We start from the raw sequence: 20,100 nt of genomic DNA, 5'->3' as shown, positions 1-20,100 counted from the left end.
GGGCTGATATGTTCAGTAATGACTAAAGCTAGCCTAAATAAACATAGAGTTAATAAAACAATCTCACATCCAATTGTTATTGTTACACGACAGTTATGTATGAGCCGTGGTGAGTAACAGTAGAGCTTCTTGTGAAAGAGATCATCATAGAAAATACTGCCACCTTACAAATTTCTATCGCCAAGCGGTAATGAGAGCATTACTGTGTTACGATTTTGAAGGGTAGGGGTTCTGGTTACATTACAGGCACATGAAACTTGCCAACTTATGTCTCAGGGCACAGTGGTAGTGCCCCTCAAATATTTGCATCCCCCGTCAGGAGAGACAAAAACCATATTTTTATTGATTATTGGTTATTTGAATTTATTATTAGTAGATTATATAATTTCTAGCTTTAGGTATACATCTAAGTTTTCGTTTAATGGATATTGGTTGAACATTCAGTAATATTTTCTAGAATTTTTTAAGTTTTTTCAAGTTGCGGCCTTATTTATGAATACTTAACGGTAATAACACGACTTACGTTAACAAACTTTATGGCATGATTCGAATTATTCCCTCAACTGCGACTGTTCTATGGTTATAACAATATTATGATAGTAACCACATTGACAAAAGACAAAATCGTTAAAGGAATAAAACGTCAAGTTTTCTGTTGCAAACTATTTATTAACCAATAGCACCACGGTATAGTCGCGGGTATGACCAATCGTGTCCAGTGGAACAAACGGAATGCTCAATTATACCTTTATGTACACTGTGGAATAAGGCAATAGTCGCTTTTAGTCCTACTTTTTTAATATGCCCGATAACTAAAATTATGCCTTTAATAACAGTGAATTATGCCCTTAGTAATAAGAAAAACGACGCTAGGAGACTGTTAGAGAGATGTCCTATTGATATGTTATGTAATCGGACACGCTGAAGCCAATAGTACAATAAAATTTTAATTAAAAATTAGGAGTGGTACCATTCAAATTTGAAGATAATATTCTATCTCTAAGGGTGCACTCATTTGCCACTCTTAGAAGTCTAAGGGTGCCCTCATTTGCCACCCTTAGAGGTCTAAGGGCGGCAAATGTAGGGATGAATCGGGTTTACTGGATTTCACTTTTTGGCGGTAAGGCCAGAAAGCTTTACGGTTCCCGTACAATTTAATCTCTATTCGTACAATGTACACATTGTTCTATTCATTCCGTTTATTGTATATATTTCAAGCCTTTTATGAACGCTTAAATACCGCGTTTTGTTTCAATTTTTGTTTACTGTCCACCCGAGCTTTTTTTACAGTATATTTTCTGAAATCATTATCAAGTGAGACTGTCGCTGTAAAATAACTCTTAAAAACATAAAGCAACAAAGCGCTTTTGGTTGGATGAAATAGGACAAAAGATATAAAAAAACATTTCGTTTTCAAGTACTATATAAAATATGAAATACCATAATGGGGGCTCAGTAGTAAATTGTCAAAAATATAAAAATATCGACGCTTTTGCAAAAAAATATGGAATTTGGGGTTGGTATTTTTCATTCTAATATTAATTGAGGTGCCTTCGATCATTACTGCCATCCGCCTGCTACCCGTAAACTAGCTAATCCCTTACGCCAGGTCTATTGTTCACCATTTCTACCCCCGTGTCTTTATTATAGACGACGAATTTCGTTTCGAAAATATGACCTTTCGTTTTATACCCTACGCCTAGTCTATCTTGGTATTATTTAATTAAAATACATCTAGTTTTAAAAATTATTGCGAAAAAACGATGGATATAAGTTGAATCAATCTAATTTAACATTTATTTTATAAAAAATATTTTGAGACACCACAAAATAACTTAAAAATCATATGTAACGCGAGATATCACTAAGCGATGGTAATTCACGGCTATTACTATTATATTCATATAAATGTTATCAAGTTACGCCAATTTTTATATGAACAATCAAAATATTTTCAAATATTTTACGTTGTACGGATATCTCATTTCTTATGACTGCGTTATAACATGAAATGATTTTTTCTGCCGCCAAATTGTAATGTGAGCATTACTGCGTTTCGGTTTTGGAGGATAAGGGTGCTGGTGAAATTACAGGCATATGACTCTTGTCAACTTATGTCACAGAGCGATGGGCGCAGTGGCAGTACCCTTCGATCTTTGCGATTTAAAGTTCTGAGTGGCACTGCAACACCGGGTGTATTGTGTGTGTGGCGAATGCCGATTACGCGAATGACGATAGTGCGAAGATGGTTGGGCGAAAGTTTGAATTCGCCATAGTTTATTTGCGCGAATGACGATAACACGAAGACAGATTTAACTCCCATGGCTGCAAGTTGTTGCAATTCTTTGCAATGCAAAGCTTTCATAATAAAGTACATGTTTATTATTGTAAAAGGTGATTAGGGTGTACTTGCAAGAATTAACTTGCCTGCAAGCTTTCGCAAATCTGTCTTCGTGCTATCGTCACTCACGCAAATGAATTATCGCGCGTTCAAGCTTTCGTGCAACTGACCATTTGCGCAAATGAACTATCGCGCATTTACGCTTTCGCGTAACGGTTTTCGCACTACCGTCATTCACACTCGCGTAGTACACCCCACTGCAACTGCTATAGACAGACGTGCCGCTTACTACCAGGCGCACGACTCGTTCGTACCGTCACTTGGTGTCAATAAAAAAAATCTGATAAATGTAGGAGCTTAAAACATTCCCAAAAATTAAAATAGACTTAGAACCTGAAATATGTCATTTACATCCGAACATTTTTTTTATTGTTTTTGCAGTTACTACTAAACGTGAGGTGCTATATCTTTTAAACTATAAAAGATATCGAATTTTCAAATATTACAGATGTCGATAGAGCTCAAAATTCTGAATCCAACTATATAAAAATGACTTTTCAAATTTCCACCGTCAATATTTTGTTTCCGAAAATAAAGACTCACAAACAATTTTGCTTTACCTAATTCGAGTACAGAAAGTTTTAAGAGTATTGTGAACTTACCACGTTACGTTCATTTTTGTAAATAGTTTGACCTTAAGTAACTTAAGTTTTTGATAAGAGTCGGATAAAAATTGTTGCAATAATGAAACATCAATTGTACAATCCTTGGAGGAAAATTGTGCCGCCGAATTTCTGAATTATATCCGCAACAGCATTGTTTCCGAAGTTTCCGTAATGCCGGAAGGATTGCAAACCTCTTCGGTGATGTCGCGGATTTGAAAATTATTTAGTAGTTATTGCCAGCGCCTAGGGTCAAATAATGGTGTTTATGAAAGGTAATTGGTCGGTAAAGGATAATCACACACACAAGGGTCAGTGGAGAGGAAATCAAGTATTGTCGAGAGTCCATGGTTAGCCGTTTGGATTCGACACTCAAGGTAGTCTAGACTGTGGCGATGCCAATCTTGTCAATTTTAGCGCTACGACAACGCAAGCGTGTCTAGTCTCCACAAAACGGAGTCCCTTTGAGTTGACTCCGACTTTTCGTGATATATTCATATGGATAGCCGATGTCTCCAGCTACTTAGAATGGACGTAGCGTCCAATTATTATTAATTATTATACATTGAGTCCGTAGCAAAAAATACAGCAAGGAAGCTTGGCATCCTTTCCAGGTTGAAGCGTTACATTACACTGGGACAGTTCCTTCAGCTAGACCAAGCACAAGTCCGATCGTGCATGGAGTACTGTTGCCACCTTTGGGATGACTTTGCTACATACCAACTGGCTACCTTGGATTCAATTACCAACCGTGCTGCTGCTGAGCATTGAACACCGCCGTAAAGTTGCCTGCTTATCGATATTTTATAGGATATATCACGGAGAGTGTGCTATGGAATAACACGATTTAATTTCGCCTTCCCCTTTTCATTCTCCCCACTCTCTCATATTAATATAATTATAACAAATAAATTAATATCATGGAAGTAAAACGTCCTGACACTCAACAAACTTAAAAATTACAATAAAAGGTGATTTGTGAAAATTCGTAAATCCCACCAATTATGCATATTTAAAATGCAAATTTGTAACATCATATCATGTTCCCCTTTCAAATGAAGTTTCACAACAAGCTTTGACCAAAGAAAAAATCAAACGGAATTTCCACCGCCATGTTTCCCTGCCGCAGGAAAAGTCAACAACATATTTTTTCATTCCAGTCTCGGTACTGTCGACGACAAACTCGTTACAATGAACTATTACAGTAATGTGGCACATTATTAACCCCTCCACAGAGAGGCCCCTTAACCCTAGGTGCCACCATCTTTTTACGTCATAATAAAAATCTGTTCCAATTTGTATCTTAAAAATTTTTTTTTCGTTGACTTGGATGAAATTGCTGCAAGTAGTATATTTTTCAAGAGAACCATCTTCTTTTCACCCGAATCATTTTTGCCTTTATGTTTAAGACGTGAAGGACTTAAGAGGTTCCATTAAAAATTGTTTGAATGAAACAAAAAACATACAGCAGAATACGACAGTAATTGAAAATTTTATGGACAAACTTACCTGTAGCCATTTGACTCGAGTGATGTTCTCCTCTGTGACGGTAAGTGCTTTTCTTTCCCCCAGCTTGTACGTATCATCATAATACATGTATTCTGTGAACGTCAGCCCACTAGTTGTATACTGCTGAGTGAAATATATCGATATAGACCCGTTCGTTATGTCGTGTTCGATAATCCAGCGACATTTTATTGGTACGGGAAAGGGGTTTGGGAAGTTTGGCGTTTGGATTACCCCTACTGGCCCTTTTAGGTGGCCTCCACAAGTTTGGGGTCCCTGATGTTCTCGGTCTTCTTGAGAGTAGACTACTACCAGGATAGGCATGAACAGGGTGATGCTGAGCAGGCGCTGCATGGTAAGCCTGAAACAAAAGACAAACGGTTTTTAATCAGTCTTGCTAAGAAATAACCCCTAGATAAGTAAACTAGGCAACTCGGACAACATAAACCTAATACTGTAAAGGTAAGCAATTTCAGTCAACAAAATATCTAATAAGCATTATTAGATATTTACGTTTGTGTTACGCTATCACTCCGATATTTGTGAACCGGTTTCGACGATATTTTCTTAGTTGGAAAGGGGGCACCTCAGTAGTGGACCCATTCAAATTTTAAGAAAATATTCCATTTCTAAGGGTGATAAATTACGGGATGACTCAGGTTTTTCAAAAACTGATACATTGATGTAATTCCATACACATGTAGGTCGTTTTTTTTAGTTAAAAAGTGCTGTATAAAAAAATTAGGATTTAAAATGTCAATAACACATTTGTTCATTATTGTACTTTTCATTGCCAGTTTTAAATACTGTTCCTCTATGTAGTGGAACTTTAGTGAGCACAGAGGTATGCCGTTGTTTGTATTTGCTTAATATTTTTGCGGAGGTATATATAGAATTAATGACGTTCCAAGTTTAGTGCGTAAATGAAATGTAGAGCTCGAATTTTTTTTTCAATCTTTTTAAATGAGGTATATTTACAAACTTCTTGAAACAAATTGAACTTAAGCGTAATGAAAACCGTGCTGGGTAAACTGTTTAATTAATTTTCGAATGTAGTACACTGTATATAGGGTGGTACGAATTTAATAATAATTTTGGATATTATAGTTTCACTAAACACCTACAGGTAGTCATAAAACAAGTACAATAATACTCTTACTGTACTTATGAATACAGAGAACTTTTGAAAGTATATAAATTTTTCGTTCGAATACCCATACTAACATACATCAAAGTTGCGAAAATTTTATGGGAAAAACGAAAATTAGTTTCTTGAATGATTCATATTATGCCTCATAAATTTTGTACCACTTTGCTTTTCACCAGTTCTTCTAATTCAAAGCTAGCTTCATGTGTATTTGATATGAATAAACTCTAATATGAATGGCTGGTAGTCTGTCCACATTTCCGTTTTTTTGGTCGGGATCCCCATGGCATTAGAAATATAGCAAGTGTAGGACACACTTGCTATATTTCTAATCGGTTAAGCGGCACAGGTGCCAGATGAAATTCGATTCGTCTAAGTTGCCTAGTTTACTTATTTATAGGAGACAAACATGTGTCCATTTACAGTGTCAACTCAATACAATACAAAATAATACATCCAGAAATATACCATCAGAGCTTTCGAACGAGTACATAATGCAGAGTATTTTTTGTTATACAGTTATTGAAAGGACTACGGAGAACAAAACGAGGTCGTTCGGTGAATGTGCTTCATTACTCTGCTGCAATCGATGGGGAATTTATCAGGGAATTGTTAGGCCATTTTGAAAGGTGATTGAGCAATAACAGGTAGATGGATTCTTTTGTACTTAATTATTATGGATTATTTTTCAAATTTTTTTCGAAACAATGTATTTTTCATCGAAAATTTATATTATTCTTTTTATGACAGGTGGGATTCTATCAATGTGATATGGTATTCAATAATTTTATTAATAGAGGTTTGGAAATTTGTTTACGTTAATGATCTTTTTTAAAGTAACATGGACTTGCTCTTGAGCACTACGAAGGAACGAGCTCGCTCAAATATTTCCCATTCAGTCGCATCCTAAAGATACTCGGGTTGTATGTGCTTGGAAGTACAATCACAGGCAAGGAATTCCATTCTTAGGCTGTACGCATAATAAGAGATGACGAAAAGCACTTTGTGCGTCTGAAGGGAATATCGACCAAATAAGGATGATATCTATAGTAGATATATATAGATATCTTCTCAAATAGTAAAAAGCCAAATCGTCTGTAATAGGTAAGCGAATTACACTTAAAATCATTATATTGATTAAACTGTAGTGTTCATTCGTAAGGCAGATTCTCTTGAGAAGAATGAGCAAGAAACTCTTGGTTGCTCTTTGTAAATATACTTACGAATGCGTTTAGGGGAAGACAGCTCAAAGCGGTTACCTTAACTTTGAGCCAAATTAAAACTAGCAAGACAATAGATATTAGTTACGATCTTGACACTAATTGACGTAGTATTTTATATAACTTTGTAGCGTAAAAGCCAATCAATTTCATACAAATTTACACACAAGATCACAGTTAGCAAGTTAACTAAACCGTACCCAAAAACCGAGGACGTGCCTTAAGCGGCGATTAAGTTTTGGGCAAAGTGGACACGTAAAGTTCAGCGGAAAATAATAAATGTGGAAGGTGATTACATCAAATGCAAAGCGAAATGTGATTGAATCTTTTAATTTGGATACCTAGTTATCAACAAAAAAATCTACTTGTACAAAAACATATAACACAAGAACATATAAAACAAGATTTGCTCCTTTTTTGGATTTTTAGACGCATTATTTTCTTTGAATTGTTTTATAACACACGTCATTGCCGCCTCGTCTCACGATGTCTGTGTTGTCTTTCGTTTATAATTGTTCACCATCTCCAAGAAACAATTTTGCTATTTATACATTTCATATTCATATAGCGGCTAGGTAACTGCTTTACCCGAGCCGCTTTGCATTTTTGACCATTTTATTTTAAAACGAAATTTGAACCTACAAATGTAACTGTACCTTCAAACAAATATTGCAAACAGACTGCCAGATAGAAGTAGAGAGTCTTAGATCGAAAATACCTACAAGTGCTAAAAGTGTCACTACCACGGATTTGTGTCATCAAAGTGTGCCGAAGCTGTATAATAAATAACCATTAGAATAAAGTTTTGTTTCACTATGGTTTTAAACCTCCTAAACGACAAATTTTTATATAACCCAGAATCTTATTATAGAAGCGTATACAGTGAATTTGTGACTTTGTGAAGATGACTGTTAAAAACAGCTAGTTTATTTTTATTCCTCGTGTCAATGTTATGTCTGTCACTATTTTTCATAAAAAAATACTATTATTTTTAATAAATCACATTATCATAAACGTACTGTGATGCAAGTGTAAGAATATGAATCTCTTCAAACTTATCTCTCAAAGACACTCTGGGACCCAGACTGTAATTTGACCTAACCGCACGTTTCTGCGGGAGACGAAGGTGGGATGTAATTTATTAATTTTACCAAATCATAGGAAATGAAACTATTTTTCCTGATTTAAATAGCGTATATTTACTTTTTCAAACAAACTAACGTTTCGGGCCTTTTGCAAGTCCCATGGTCATGAGACCTGCAAAAAAACAATTATGCGCGATTTAAATCCGGAAAAATAGTTTCATTTCCTATGTGTAACAATCGCGAAAACCTAAGAACATGATATTTACCAAATCAAATAAGAATTTTCATCAAATTACATTAGTGTATTGATAAAAACGAATGTGTGATGGCAAAAACTTTTCAGAAGACTCAGTTACAATTGAACAATAAGAAAACAGAGGTATATGTCGCCGCTTCATTAGCTCCCGCGGCAGTTCACTCATTCCACCGAGGTGAAAATAAACAGCTGAAACACAAATCGTTGAAATACACTCTCGTTCATTTGCTAATTTGTTCTTGTTTTGTGGAACATGTTTCAAGTTAAATGTAATTTTAGTGAAACCCTTTAAATAATTATGTCCAATTCATTTTTATTACAAACTCTAAAAAGAATCAGTCAACTTTTGCACTGAGTCTGAATGTGTAATTTCTGTTATTTACTTCTTTTCTTTATGATACCAAGTGACGGAACGTCGTGCGAACAAGTCGTGCGCCTGATGGTAAACGACACGCCTTTTCACAACAAATGCAGTGCTACTCAGAGATTGAAATCATAAACATCTGAAGGGCACTAGCACTGAGTCTATTACCCTGAGACATAAGTTGTAATTTCACCAGCATCCTTGCCCTTCAAAACTGGGCCTTCATGATGCTCACATTACTTCTTAGTGGCAGAAATAGACAAAGCGGCTCTACTGCTCTGTGTTCCGAAATAATTGTTTTTGTCATCGTTGATCTTCTAGAAGAACTAGGAGATGGCGGATATCGTGTCTGAGTCCAATATTATTGGAGAAATCGAGTGCGCATTACTCGGTTGGCTCGGACAATTCGAAAGGATGCCAGCTCATAGGGCGCTGATAAGGTCTTACAGAAGACGTCACGGAGGAACGAAGTGGAGAAAGATCTCCGCGCCCTGCATGCAGAAATTGCAAAGTGATAACTTAAGACGCGCTGGCGCCAAGTCGTATCGGAGACTAAGACTTCGGGTCGCTGAACCAGCAGAGTAAGTAAGTGACCGCTTAGGCGATCATGTGCCTTTATCGTCGACATTTTCAGTTTTGAGAGGGTACATAATTGTTGTTCTACTGCTGAGCACGGATCAACAAGGATAAGTTACGAATGAGTTAAGGTCATAGACCAACACCCTGGTCTATTGTGAGTGGGGGACTTTACTCATATTCGAACATTTTTTTATAATACCAGGTGAAGGGCCGAACAAGTCGCGAAACGCCTATCCATAACAGTTACAGTGCCACTAAGAGCTTTAAATCGCAAAGATCTTAGCCCCTTAGCGCCTAAGAAATTACCATTGCGCCAGTCCCCTTGAGACAAGTTGACAAGTCCCATGTGCTTATGATTTCACCAGTACCCTTACCCTTCAAAACCGGAACACAGTAATGTTCACATTATTGCTCGGCGACAGATATAGCGACTTATCCGTAGAACAAAGACCTATGTTCCATTTTACCTCGCATTCTGATTTTGTTTCTTTCCATCGTCACTCTCTGCGCGACCGCGGTAGCGAACATATCATTATTTATCTTTTTGAATCGTTTACTAGCTATATTTATACAGTTTACATTTTAAAGATTATATTTGTGAAAACCGATTAAATAAACCGATTAAGTATCTATAAACTGGACCTTCAACGTTTGAATTGCTAGAATTACTAAATAAGATGTTGGAGGCTGTGAGGCTGCGGAGGCTATTACTGCTATCCAGTCTACACACCATTACAATCCCCTAGAACGCCCCCAGCATCCCAGCACCTCCACACACTTATAAATTCTAAAAAATAATGGTTCTCTTCTGAACTTTAACCCTTTCTAAAAAGCACTCATCTGCACAGAGCTGTCGGGTATAGGTTTTAGTACAGTAAAACAAGTCAAGAAAGATAATGAAAAGGTGCAAAACTTCACATCACGCCATTTTACAAAGGATGCTGTATAATAATATAAAACCAAAATTCTATGGTGCCACAAAATGAATGTAAATAATCTATTTGCAATATATATGATTAAATGAAAAAACGATCAAGTCTTATATCGTCTGTTTAAAGGTAAAACCACATAAGGGCCATTTTCCACAAAAAGTCTTTAATTTACCAATGAACCTCAATAACAAGAAAGCTATAAACTCTTAAGAGTTATCTGCAGAAAGAGAGAGTTTTATCTGATTTTCACACAACAGGTAGAAATTTTTTGTGGAAAAAGTCACTTGTGTGGTTTTACCTTTAAGACGATATGATGTGACATCAGTGTACGCCCGGCGGCTGAATAGAGTGCTACAAAAACAGTACAATCCTATACAAATCTCAGAAGTAAACTATTATTACAAAAAGTGTCCCAAAACAAACGGCTAGTTCAAACAATTCACATTTTGTTTGCAGCGATTTTTTACAATACTATCCTTGGATAAAATATTCGTAGTTCTCGCTCAAACAGGCTGGCTACAGAGAAATTTTGTTTGCCAATCCGAGAACCGGAGCGATATTACCCGGATACTTGGAAAAGGGACAGGGATGTATTTTAATCAAATTTTCAGGATATGAGCTGAGATCCAACGCCTTTTTCCCCTAGAACGGTAACGAATTAAAATTACATTTTTTCTTGCCAACGCTATGATAATTAGTAAGAAAAAATGAGTAAGAGCATGCTTTTAAGTAAGATTTGATCCTTCAGACAAAAAACTTCTATCCGTTATATTTGCTTGTAAGTTAAGGTTTCTTTAGTGGTGAAGAATGCGAAAAATGGTATTTTGCTTATTGATATTTTATAAAAAAGTACATTTGTTTTTTAAATTGCTACCCACCCAATTTTAATGTTTAGATTTTTCTTTAGGTTTCGAATAAATGTGTATTTTAATTATACCTAAAGAAGTATGCAGAAAATTAAATAAATAAGTTAGCAAATTCATTTCTTATAACAATTTTGTTAACATTATTTATTTTAGACAGCTTAAAAAAAAGAAACGTAAAAATATGTATACATGTGCTCAGAGCTTTATGAATGTTAATATTTGGACGAGGATTCTAATTAAACCGCTTGTTGACGAGCACGTAGGTATATTCCAGAGAAAAAGCAGTGGGACAGGTGCCTCGTTTTCAAAAAACTTAACTTCCCCAAATCGCAACAAAGAATAATTAGTTTAAATATGAAGTATAGACACCACTCATCGAAGTTCCTGCAGGGCTTCTTGTGGAATAGACGCGTTTGGCTTGTGCATGCATTTATCTCCGCGACGAACACGATAAACGGTTCAAAATTTCAGACGCAAGTGTTTACTCTCGCATAACTTTGTAAGTTATAATAAATTCTGTTTTATTTTTATTATAACTTTACACTGGTTCATTAGCTGCTCACCTAGGTGTCAATAATCGCTCTTTTGTTTGGAGCTTAGTTATATAATAAAAGGTCATCTATCCATATCGAATAGGATAGTCGCCTCGATTTGTCGCGATATAGGTGCACTTAGGGGCAAAGGACAAGATAAGAAGCCATTTGAGGTTATATCGATTCTTATCCGCTAGACTAATGTCAATGCGATATGGCACACTGTGTTGGTAGCAGTACAGACACGCCAGATATCGCTGCTAACAATGAACTACCCTTATGCATGCGTCAAATACCTGTTACTTTTGTAAAATTGTAACGTAACATTGTTATTTGTAACACATGCAAATGATTCGGCGGGTATTATGAAATTACTGCCGCTTAACGTTGAGTGTAGCGCAATGATAAAAGACAGTCTATTATCACTGTAGTCTAGACACAAGCAGTATGTTGCGTGTAATGAATTAAAACTACACATTATGGGAGACAGAAAATGCGCTGTTTCCCAGATATGTATTTAAAAACATCGTGTCGGGAGACAAGGTGTTAACTTGTTTGAAATACCCTACATAACTTCTTATTAATTTAACAATGTTCTACTATTTATGATTCACATAAAATACTGGTACTAATAAGTACTTAGACATTACACTACTGAAGAAGCTTTTCCTCAGCAAGCACACAATTTTCTAGACATTTTTAAGGTCAGCGAACCGATATCGAAAATTGTAGCAAGCACACTTTTCGTCATGAGTGATTGAGAGTGGACAAACTTGAACCCGCCCAAGACGTGTGACAGGAGAGTGTGCGATGGAATTGTATGATTTGATTTCGCCTTTCCCTTTCCATTATCGGGAGATTAGACGTGGGCTGGGGTTCCAACCCTATGTTGTGGATATTCCCAGGATTAGTACAAAACGTTCCCCCATTAAGGAAGTGGAATTCCCTGCCAGTGGATTTATTCCCCGAACGCTATAAGTAAGACGTTTTCAAGGCGAGAGTGAATAGGCATTATTTAGGTGTACGTGCTGCATCGTCAACGTCATCCACACTTTCCATCAGGTGAGATGGAGGTCAAATGCGCACTTATTTTTTGTATAAAAAAAATATATGTAAAAATTAATAACAGTTACTTGAAAAATATTTCTTATTTTAGAACTGGTGAATAAAATTTTTTATTTTTTATTTTTACTGTCAAAAGTACGTTTCGCACACAGTTTTTTAACGAATCTTGACAAAAATTAATGATAATGACCTAAATTCGGTCCTGAAATTCCACCTGACATGAAGTATTATCTTCAAAGACATATCTAAGTTTCTTCCATATTAATAACTGTATATAGATTGCGAGCGTTTCCTGATGACATTCACATTCCAAAAAAAAAATTGTTTTGTATTAAATATTGATTCATATATGTAACGCTGATATTTCTTATTTGCAAAGGTAAATTGATATTGAGGAAGTTGAAAGTAGTAAGAAATGTTTTGAAAAATAGTTATAGACCCATTAATTTTCATTTTGTTTACCTTCTATATGAAATATCTGTGAGAAATCCATGAAAGACAGGATCAAAAAAACAAAGATACAGAACAATATGCAAGAAACATACAGAAAAATTCGTAAAGTGTGCTGGTTCGTTTTGTAGCTCAGTTGCAGTTGTTTTGATGCTCTCCTAGCATCAGGCATGGTATGCTGAAGGCGCTGGTTCGACTCCTCGAAGGAAATTTTCTTAGTTATTTATAACAATTTTCGTTGCAAATTATCTGAATATAACCGTACACGGAGACGTTGAGGGAAACGTCCTAGTCACTAATTGTGTCTGGAACTATTTCTATTTCTTTCTTTTTTCTTTCTTTTCTAGTCTATTCATTCTTCGTAATCAATTCGTTAGCCCGGTGACAAATAATAACGTGAAATTAATGAAATTTAGAGCCAATGGGTTTGTAAGTGCAAATAACAACCGGCGACCTGTCAAAACTTACAAAACTTACAACTCCATTCGATTAACCCGCAATAAAAATAAATATAACTACAGTCTTTGAGTGGGTTACACACGCCGACTTTTAGCAGATATGCATATACACGTTCGTGAAACGCGCGATTACATTGCTGGACTTGCGATTTATAGGCATTTTATTGCATCGATGCATATGCGCGACTGAATCGCTTATAAATCTCTAGTCTAGCGATGCAATCGCGCGTTTGTATAAATGCAGTCGCGCGTTTGCATCGCCTTTGCGTCGCTGTTTAAAATCGCGCGCGTGTGTAAAGGTAGACGATTAGCGACTGCATCGCTGCTAAAAGCCGTGTGTAACCGCTCTTAGATTTAGCGAATATACTGAGTGCTCAATATATCAATATATATATAATATTAGACAACATTACCTACGTTGCTCTTATCCCAAAGTAAGTAGCTAAAGTATTTGTGTTATGGAAATCAGAAACAACGGCGGTACCACAAACACCCAGACCCGACATAATATAGAAAAGTTAGTTTTCTACACTGACCCGACCAGGGATCGAACCCTGGACCTCAGAGATGGCGACACCATGAAAACCGGTGTGTAAGCCACTCGACCACGGCCGTCAAAATATAAAATCATATATTTTGACGGCCATATTTTATATGTAATTATATATATTTTATGTATAGTCATAAATTATAATCAGTAATCAAGTAATTTTATAACGCGCCGTTATTTATTTTTAAACTTTTTTACTTAAACGAGTGGGACGGTGCTTAGTAGAAGAAAACATGTATTATAAGTGATTTGGTGCTCTTCAATTTGAAATTTGAACCGAGGCAAATTCCCTTTATTCCGAGAAATCGTTTAAATCATTGTTAGAAAAGTATTTTAACTTCTTTAAGAAAAAGTTATATAAAAGGCAAAAGTCTCATCTAGCCAATGTGGGAGAATTCCCTCGGTGACATCACAATTCCCGTCGCCGTCCATCAAAGTGACCCCGACGAACTCGAATTTTGCTATGAAAGTTGGGAAAGTTTTCCTTTTGGAATCGCCGACACCAACGCACGGAATTGGATTTTAGCGCGAGTTGAAATTGTCTTTAGAATCTGTGGGCTTAGAATGAGTAAAATCTAGTTTGCTCTAGAAACTAATGTTAAACATTTCTAATATCATTAAGAGAAGCTCGTTTCCCCCATCAACGAGTTTAATTAAGGATTATGACTAATAAATTAGGTTTGAAAATTCAACACAAGTTCAAAACAAGATCTTGATTTTAAATGATCTACAGGGAGGCAACAATCCACTTCGTCATTAATGGAGAAAATTATGACATTGTAATTTTAAAAAATTATGAGGGAAGTGCTAAAAATTACCTGTTACAAAACGATGTCCGCCGTTGGGAAACTTAAAATTTCACTTTTAGAAACCTGCCTTCTTGTTAAATATAACCGTATTTTCACATTAAAAAAATCTAATATTTGTAAACAGCTTAAAAAAAATGTTAACTTTTTTTATGACATGAGAGGCAAATAATCCTACTTCATCATCCTATGAAGAGCCGGGATCTTGTCGGTGTAGCGTCCGCCACTCCTCACGGGTCATAGCCATCTCCTTGACCTCTTTATACCTGCTCACTTTGGCGTTTCTCTTTATTTGTCCACTGTACGCCATTTTTCTTCTCTTTTCCCTTTTATTCTAATTCAGTTCTATTCATATTACCTATTTCATCTGATGTGGAATGAAGTGGAAGCCATATACGAAGGAACATTGTACAGTGTTAGTGGCTTTTTTATCTATTATAATTAATAAATTCATAGTATATCAATAATAATATGTAATAATAATCAATAAACAAGGTTAGAAGCCACACGATGAAAATGTAATAGTTAGCAGATAAGTAAAAAATATAGAGACTGAGAACAGAACAGTCACTTCATTCCAGTAACCTATTTTTCATAATAACAATGGGTATAATTTAAACAGATACTGACTGCAAAAATGTGCCAGCGCAGACGTGTGCAGTGGGTCGGATGTCACTGATATATTACTCTGCTGACTGTATGCGGAATTGGAAGGGGTTATGGTATGTTCCACGTACATATCCATTTGTAACTTGGGATTGATGAAGAATTGGAAGGGAGATGAAACGGAAAAAGAGTATTATTTTCATAATTACATTTACTATACAGTAAAATATATTTGGTGTTAAATTTATGCTAAGGTAGTTTAAGCTTTCTGTACTATGAGATGAAGCAAATAGTAGCGAAAATTGACATGATTTACGAACTAAGTGCTACTTTGATTTCCACTTGTAGTATGTGGATCAAATTTTTCAGCCTCCGTCTATGTCGAAATATGAGTACTGAAACATGAATCAAAAGGTCTAACCACAAAAACTATTAATCGTCGGTCTTACTTAAATTTAACAATCGATTTATTTACTGATTAGTAAAAATTAATATCCAATGTGGAAATTTGAGACGGGTCAGCAAGGGCAGCTATCTTAGTCCCCGAAAACTGTCCCTGAAATTTTAATATATTGCGATTGTCATTTACGTACTATAATTAGCAATAGAGCTCTTTGTGAAAGATCTTGTCCAGGCAAGTACTGCCGCCTTACCTATTTCTGCCACCAAGCAATAATGTGAGCATTAGTGGGTTTCTGTTTTGAAGGGTACTGGTGAAATTACACCTTATACGTGTCTTAGTGACGGGCGTAGTAGCAGAGCCCCTCAAGTATTTGTTATTTAGAGCTCTGAGTGGCACAGCAACTGTTATGGACAAGCGTGTTGCTTACCACCTGTTCGACCCGCACTTGGTATTTAAAAAACATATTTCGAAAAAAATGGTACAGTCAGCAAGGTAAAAGGCAATTTACACGAAGCTGTTTTTCCTGACTGATCTTGTTTCTGGTAAAGGTTTAAAAAGTATCTGTGAAATTAACTGAGGTACAAGTACTAGAAATTTCAGAAATTGCATTAAAACATCTTCAACATTCTTAAACAGTTAAGTTGTCTCAACTAAAAAAAAACAGCCTGTATAAAGAGTGTAAGTATATAGTTATAATATACAAATCTAAACAAAAGCAAAACAAGTCAGACCGGTAAAGGGTACTAACGGCTAGAGGACTACGAATTAATGTTCCACTGCAGACCAGCAAGTAAAGACATTCCTTGCATTTTAATTCAAGAGTATAAAACGATCCAACCATCATCCGCCTGAAATATCTGTGTTTAAAACAATAATAACATATTAAATATATGAATTTATTTATTAATATATAAAAATAATAACCTCGTATGTGTTAGTGATACAAATATGTAAAGTTATTATAGAACATTTGGAAACGGGAATAAATGCGTTTAATCACGAATAGGTATTTTTCACACCTACCTAGTTTCCACGACTACGGCCATTGTAACATGGCCGAACCATCGGGAAACTAGGTAAGTGAAAAACATATATTTTCGTGTTTAAACGCGTTTATTCCCGTTTCTAAATGTTAGTACAATTCAACGCGAAAATTTAAAAGTATCTATACAAGTTATTGTAGAGTTAGTAAAAAAATAATTTAATCATTCATCAGCCATTTATTCATTAATAAATTAAATTCAAATAAAATTTATTGCATATTTCTAAACGATTAAATTAATTAAAGCAATCTATATAAAAATATGAATATTAGATAATATTCGCACATTTTATTGAAGTGTACCAATCGGTAGTGGTTCATATATGGATATAAAACAAGGCAGCTATCAAGTTCAAAACGTTGTTAGAACTGGCCCGCACATGCATATGCATCTCTTGCTCATCGTGATGTGGAAGCAATCTACCCGCGCCTCTGCAAACATACTTGAAGCGCTGCAGTACCGGGGGCAGCCCCATTAACACCGTGAACCCTTTACTGAAATCCAGACGCAGAGCACTATACTTGCCTTATTATTATTCTGATATATGTATATTAGAATATTAAATAAATTTTTTTAATTTTTTTTATTGTAATATTAAACAATGATTATGAGCTGCTACATATCGAGCAAGTGGTATCTGTCAATATGTACAGGCAGCATTGTTAGCTGGTGAACAGAAAACAGTACATTAACCATGAGTTTACAGTGTAGTCGCTAGCGAGTATGAAATATTTGTGTAACACATTGAATAGCGCCTGTACCGGCTATACGAAGAATTACACTTTGTCATACCTAATAATAATGGAAGTAAATTAACTTCCTACTGCTCCGCGAACCCAGTGAAGGCTAAATCATGCAAAATAGCTGCTCTTGTGTTGTTAAAGTATTCACCACAAGCGCAGCTATTTTGCACGGTTTACCCTTCACTGGGTTCGTGGAGTAGCAAGTTAATTTACCTACATTTTTATTAACATGGACTTCAGCAAAGTACCGCCTAAATCTATTAATTACTTTGTCGTACCTATTTAAAGAATAATGTGCCAGAGATCACATCAATTACCTGGTCTGTAACAAGGGCAATTCCTGTTCTAGGCCAGGGTACGGCGATCGTCCGGGCCAAGCCCTCCGTCATTGATAAGTCTTCACGGGTGTCTCTGGCGGACCCAGACTTGAGTTAGTGGTTAGCTGTAGGCATGGACAAGTTCGTCTGCTCTGACAGCATGTGGCCGGGACGTTCATTCCTCGCGCAGCTAGCGTGTCTTAGTAGCGGTCTAGACGAGGGCTTAAAGCGACGAGACGCGCGGGACACGTGCCCTATAATTGGGGAGCACCAGCATTACCGGCACTAGCTCGGAGAGTTAGTAGAGGATTAGCTAGACATCCTCCGGTTCCTCCAGCCGCGTAAGTTTCTGGTAACTTGAAATGCGCTACGGCGTCTGGAAGTGAGTGTGCCGAACCGACCAAAGTGGAGATTCGGTAGTGGAGTTTAGAGTCAACGACTTAGCTTTGGCAACCGTTAGTTGTGCAATGCACAACGGGAAGTGAGCATGCCAACAGCACTGGTCCGTACTCTATCTAATCTAATCTGGACAATATTGAGGGTGCTGTACGTGCACCCGGGGCAGCTTACCCAAAGCACTAACCTTTTGAAAACCGGATGAAGTCAGTGCAAACGGGCTGATCTGGGGTTAGGACCTGACTAAGAAGGTCCTTGTGCGGCCTTACTTACAAAGGTGTTATAATGCCCTCTCGTATGACCTAAGGGTCAGTGAGGAGGGTCACTTAAATTAAGACGTATGTAGAAAAGAACGGGGATGCTACTAAGACTACTGCGGCCTAGCACATCCAGACCAAAACCAATTCAGAAAAGGTTTTTTGGTAAATTGGTTCTACTGGGAATCGAACCCGGGACCTCCTCATCAAGCACTCACAATGCAAGCCATTAGGCCATGGAGGTCGTCATACTAAAGTACAACATTTTTTTGCGATTTTTGAAATGTGTTCTACGTCAGTGCTTAAAAGTTCAAGTTTTTAAAAGGATTCAAAGGTTTCCTGTTGAGGTAGGGCATGGGTAGGGCCGAATCGTAAGGTGAAAACATTTTTGTCATAAACATTTTGTATAATTATTTATTTTATATCAAAAGATGGTGATCATATCATAATAATTCATAGCACTGTACGTGGATAATTTATTTTGATTAGATATAATCTAACATTAATATGGGTTCAATGTAGCTGTACGAGCTGCTTGTCTCGTACAGTAATATGTCAGAATATGTCAGGTGATATCAGCGAGATGACGCAGGGAGATGTCAAAGATGCTGTAGAAATAATACTCGACCGATACCACGGAGTAACTTTATTGTACTGAAAATTATAATTTATACATATTGCACGTGCACAATGTAGGGTGCGACGTTGCATATTGTCAGTTGCACAATAATGTACGTTGACCCGTACAGTAGCATTATTGATTTTAGAAAGTGTGTTTTTCTTTTTAACAATAAAAATACGATCCATTTCTAGTGTTCACGTTAAATTTTATTTAATAATACCTACTCTTCTTATAATAAATTTATTATTTATTAGAATTAATGGTTCAAATCAGTGGTGGGGGAACATTCCCTCTTTTTATAACAAAATTGTTATTCTAGAGTCGGCTAGATGCAGTCTCAAAAAGCGTTGTATCTTACATGCACATTTTAATAAATAAGTTTCGCGCCGAGCGAGCGTTCGACGTGGGATTGCATAGCGATAAATGTGGTGAAGATTTTGGCGGTTGGTTGTGACGTCAGAAACTTTGACTTTTTAAGTTAGGGAAAAGTATCGAGTTCTTAGGTTTTCGTGATTGTTATACATAGGAAAAGGATCTATACGTATATTTATTTTTTCAAACAATCCAAAGTTTCGGGTTCTTTACAGGCCAGCCGTGATCATGCGATCTGTAAAGGGCCCAAAGTGTTGGTTTGTGTGAAAAACAAATTTACGCTGTTTAGATCCGAAAATATAGTTTCATGTCTTAAGTGTTATGTTTCAACATCATATCGTGGGTTGTAGGCAGTTCTGCTTTTTAAATTATTGGTACACTTGGTTACTGTCATTGGTGTAGGCGGACGAAGAACTTGCATTTTTAATTATTTTTACAAAATGTACAAAGAACTTTGGCTTGAAACGTTACCCATATGGTTCGAATTAACTAACTTTAATTTAAAGAATTAAGTATCATTT

General features: G+C 36.3%; 1 protein-coding gene across 1 annotated transcript in view; it reads right to left on the bottom strand.

The window, feature by feature from the left end:
• LOC113240330 overlaps positions 1-4,864 on the bottom strand; it is a 378,584-nt gene extending 373,720 nt beyond the window's left edge. Inside the window, exon 1 of the mRNA XM_026477603.1 lies at positions 4,513-4,864. Coding sequence (XP_026333388.1) covers positions 4,513-4,863 — 351 coding nt within the window. The 5' untranslated portion in view covers position 4,864. The remainder of the gene's footprint in view (positions 1-4,512) is intronic.
• Positions 4,865-20,100: the final 15,236 nt, after the last annotated feature.

Source organism: Hyposmocoma kahamanoa, unplaced genomic scaffold, assembly GCF_003589595.1.
Source record: "Hyposmocoma kahamanoa isolate Upper Pololo Valley unplaced genomic scaffold, ASM358959v1 132, whole genome shotgun sequence".
In the NCBI taxonomy this organism is placed as follows: domain Eukaryota; kingdom Metazoa; phylum Arthropoda; class Insecta; order Lepidoptera; family Cosmopterigidae; genus Hyposmocoma; species Hyposmocoma kahamanoa.
This window is presented reverse-complemented; position numbering and strand designations above follow the sequence as displayed.